Source organism: Poecilia latipinna, unplaced genomic scaffold, assembly GCF_001443285.1.
Source record: "Poecilia latipinna isolate Pla-1442-1.1 unplaced genomic scaffold, P_latipinna-1.0 Scaffold1147, whole genome shotgun sequence".
Classification (NCBI taxonomy): Eukaryota; Metazoa; Chordata; class Actinopteri; order Cyprinodontiformes; family Poeciliidae; genus Poecilia; species Poecilia latipinna.
The window spans coordinates 146,973-150,292 of record NW_015113763.1 but is presented as its reverse complement, the minus strand read 5'-3'; the positions used below and the strand labels follow the sequence as shown (position 1 = coordinate 150,292).

General features: G+C 41.6%; 1 protein-coding gene across 1 annotated transcript in view; it reads left to right on the top strand.

The window, feature by feature from the left end:
- The window catches only part of LOC106960027 (tumor necrosis factor receptor superfamily member 1A), a 17,986-nt gene extending 14,666 nt beyond the window's left edge, over positions 1 to 3,320 (top strand). The window contains exon 11 of the mRNA XM_015052935.1: positions 2,534 to 3,320. Coding sequence (XP_014908421.1) covers positions 2,534 to 2,865 — 332 coding nt within the window. The 3' untranslated portion in view covers positions 2,866 to 3,320. The remainder of the gene's footprint in view (positions 1 to 2,533) is intronic.

Genomic DNA, 3,320 nt, shown 5'->3' with positions numbered 1-3,320 from the left:
CCCCCCTGGGTAAAGGGGGGGCAAACCCCCCTTTTTGCGGGGCTGCCATTTTTTTTTTAGAAAAAGCGGTTTTTTTTTTTTTTTTTTCCCCCCCCCCCCGTCTTCTTCTTCTTTGCAAAAATACCTCAAACTCAGCTAAATTGGACGGAAATGAACCAACACGAATATGCTCTGGCTTATGTTTGTGGTTATTACTGGAGCTGAAATCCTCCAACAGGTTTTCTCCCATGATTGCCTTGTGTGTAGTCCCATCAAATCATCCTGACAGCATACTGATGTAACCACCAAGTTTCACTATGGGCATGGTGTGGTCAGGGTGACGTGCAATGTGAGTTTTCCGTTACGTGGTGTTACGTAGGGCAAAAAAAGTTCAATGTTACACCAGTTTCACCAGAGGACTTTATTCCACGTGTACATGGGAATTGTCTTATAACTTAACTTTGATTTAAAGTTCTCGTCTTAATATCCCCGACCTGTTCTCTAGTAAACCTCTAAGGCCCTCAGAGAGACTCGGCGCCTGAATTAAACTCCGGTCAACTGTATTTAATAAATACGTGACTTCTGAAGGCAGCCATTCAGACTGAAAATGGGGCTGAATAGAAATGGCTGCCTTATTTTTAAGATTAAAGCTGCCTACTGATTCAAGAGACTGGATGATTCATAGGTCAGAGTTAAGACAAACAACAAAACAACTGCAGGGAAAAAATGATCAGTTAAAAGGGCAAACAATATCCAAATTATAACAATAATTCTGGAAAAAATCTCCCAACTTGAAGGCAAAAATTAAAGAAAATAAGGAATTGCTTCGCACTGCTCCAACTGCAGCTCTTTATAAAACTGCAGAAATTATTTCATGCTCCATTGTTTTATTAATATTTTGTATGAACTCGTGAAGATTTTACTGTCATGACCAAAGATAATATGACAATTTCATCTGTCTGGATGAAAGTCACCTTCGCAGGTTAGCAGGACGTCTGATGCATGTGAGATCGAGCATCTGGCAGTGCTCAATCTCACATGCACCGTCTTATCGTTCTCATGTTGCACTATCTCAACATTTGGTCCGCTCACATTTTCAATTGTGCTTGCTCAACACAAAATTTATCTGTAATCAGTCATTCGCTGTTTAACTGGAAAGGAGGAAACTGGACGCCCTCTCTCTTGCCTGTCAGTCAAGAGTTTAGGGTATAGGGAAATCAGATAGTCAATGCATATCTTTGTTTCACGTGCTTGCTCAACACCAGCTGAGGCGCTCACTTCATCAAGTTAGGGTTTTTTTGTTGTTTTTTTTTTTTTGTTTTTTTCCGTATGAAATGAACCTTAGACTGTATGACATCACAGGATAAACTATAAAGAATTGGCTAATATGACAAATGGGAAGCATCTCCTCCCATCAAGCTTCAAAAGGAGCGCCTATAAATCCAGCTACAATTTTAGCATTTCTACTCAAGTAGATCTTGGAGAATGCCTTCAGCAGATCTCGCAAAATTGTTAACCACCCTTTGGACTTTGTCACATTTTGTAACATTTGCTCAAGGTGAGATATACCAACGTCAAACAGCACCATGAGTTGGGAAGAAAATTAAACAATGTTTTTGTAAAGTGTTGTGTATCCAGTCACGCCTAAATCAATGCTTTTGCATCAGTATAGACTGAAGTTATTTAATGTCGTCTCTATCAGTTTGGACTGAATGTCATCCATTTTCAATTCTTACCAGAAATTCTGAGTTGGATTTATGTCTGGACTTTGGACCATTCTGACATATGAACTCGCTTTGATTATTAAAAACCTTCTCATTGTAGCTCTTTGCTGTACGTTTAGAGCTGTTATCTTCTCTGTGGGTGAACCTCTGCCCCAGACTCAAGTCTTTAAGAAGTTTTCTTCTCAGAATGTAGTCCTATTCATCTTTTAATCAACTTTGATCTAGTTTTTCTGTCGCTGCTGAGGAAAGCATCGCCACAAGATGATGCTGTCACAGTGTTTCACAATGTGGGTGGTGTTTTGATGAAGTGCTTTTAGTTTTTTTTTTTAAATGACATTTAGTTTAGTAGGCCAAAAGTAAAATTTTTTCCCCACCTGTCTGACCAGGGTAGTTTTCACATGTTTGCTATGTCCTCTACTTTGTCGCTTTCTTTTCACAATGGCTTTCATGACTTTTATTATATTTTACCACCTTTCCTTGCTTTTAAACTTTCCCACAACTTTATCCCTCCGCTATCCTGCTATGTTCTTTCATCTTTACGATAAATTTTGTTCAGTGATATCCTAGAAAATCTCAGAGGTCTTCATAGAACAGCTGCATTTATACTGAGATTAGGTTAAACACGAGTGAATTCTATTTAGGGAGCTACTAAAGATAACTTTTTTCATTGGTCTACCACATAAAATCCCTATAAACTATTAAGATTAAAGTAGAGCAAGTAGAAGAAGTCTCAATACTACCTCAAGTTAATGGAAATAAGGCTAAAACTGAAGTCGGACTTGCTGAAGATGCAAAGTGAAAACTTTCAAAACCTCTTCTTTCCCCCCCAGATGCAAGACGATATGAGCACTGTGAGCGCTGGCCGGCCATCGTGCTCTACGCGATCATCAAGGAAGTGCCTGTTCGCCGATGGAAGGAGTTCCTCCGACTGCTGTCCGTGTCCGACCAGCAGATGGAGCGCGTGGAGATGGAGGCCGGTCTCGGGTCCATGGAGAAGCAGTACCAGATGCTGAGGCTGTGGAGCCAGCGCTCCTCAGCGAGCCTGAATGAAGTTTACTCCTCTCTGCACCTCATGGAGTTGTCGGGCTGCGTCCAGCAGCTGCAGGAGAACCTGGAGAGGCTGCAGTGGAGGTGCGAAGTGAAGCAGGTGCTCACAGTCTGACGAGGCTGCTGAAGGGAGGGGGTTCCTGAGACTGCAGCTTTAAACGCAAAGAGGACAAAGCCGGCCGTCTGTAACACAGACGGGATAGGAAATATCAATTCTCAGTTTGTGCATGGGTGTTCTTGAACACCGGCGACTGCACCAACAGACTGCTGCAATCGACATCATGTATTTCTTGAATTGTGGAGGTGTATACCGTCATGGAGAGCAGTGTGATTTCTTTATAAGCTTGCCCACAACATCTATTTTTTTGTGTATGTGTGTTATCTAACCAAAGATCTACACTGTACACAGTGAATGTAGGTTTGATCCAGACCAGAGTCAGTCAGAGATCACATGAGGAAGACTTCATCATGTGAATGAAGGCACCAGCAGTAGCAATTCTCAGAAGCACTTTCTGTTTCTTTAGGTGTGTTCTCCGTCCTAGTAAGCTGTCGAGGGTGTTGCAAAAAAAA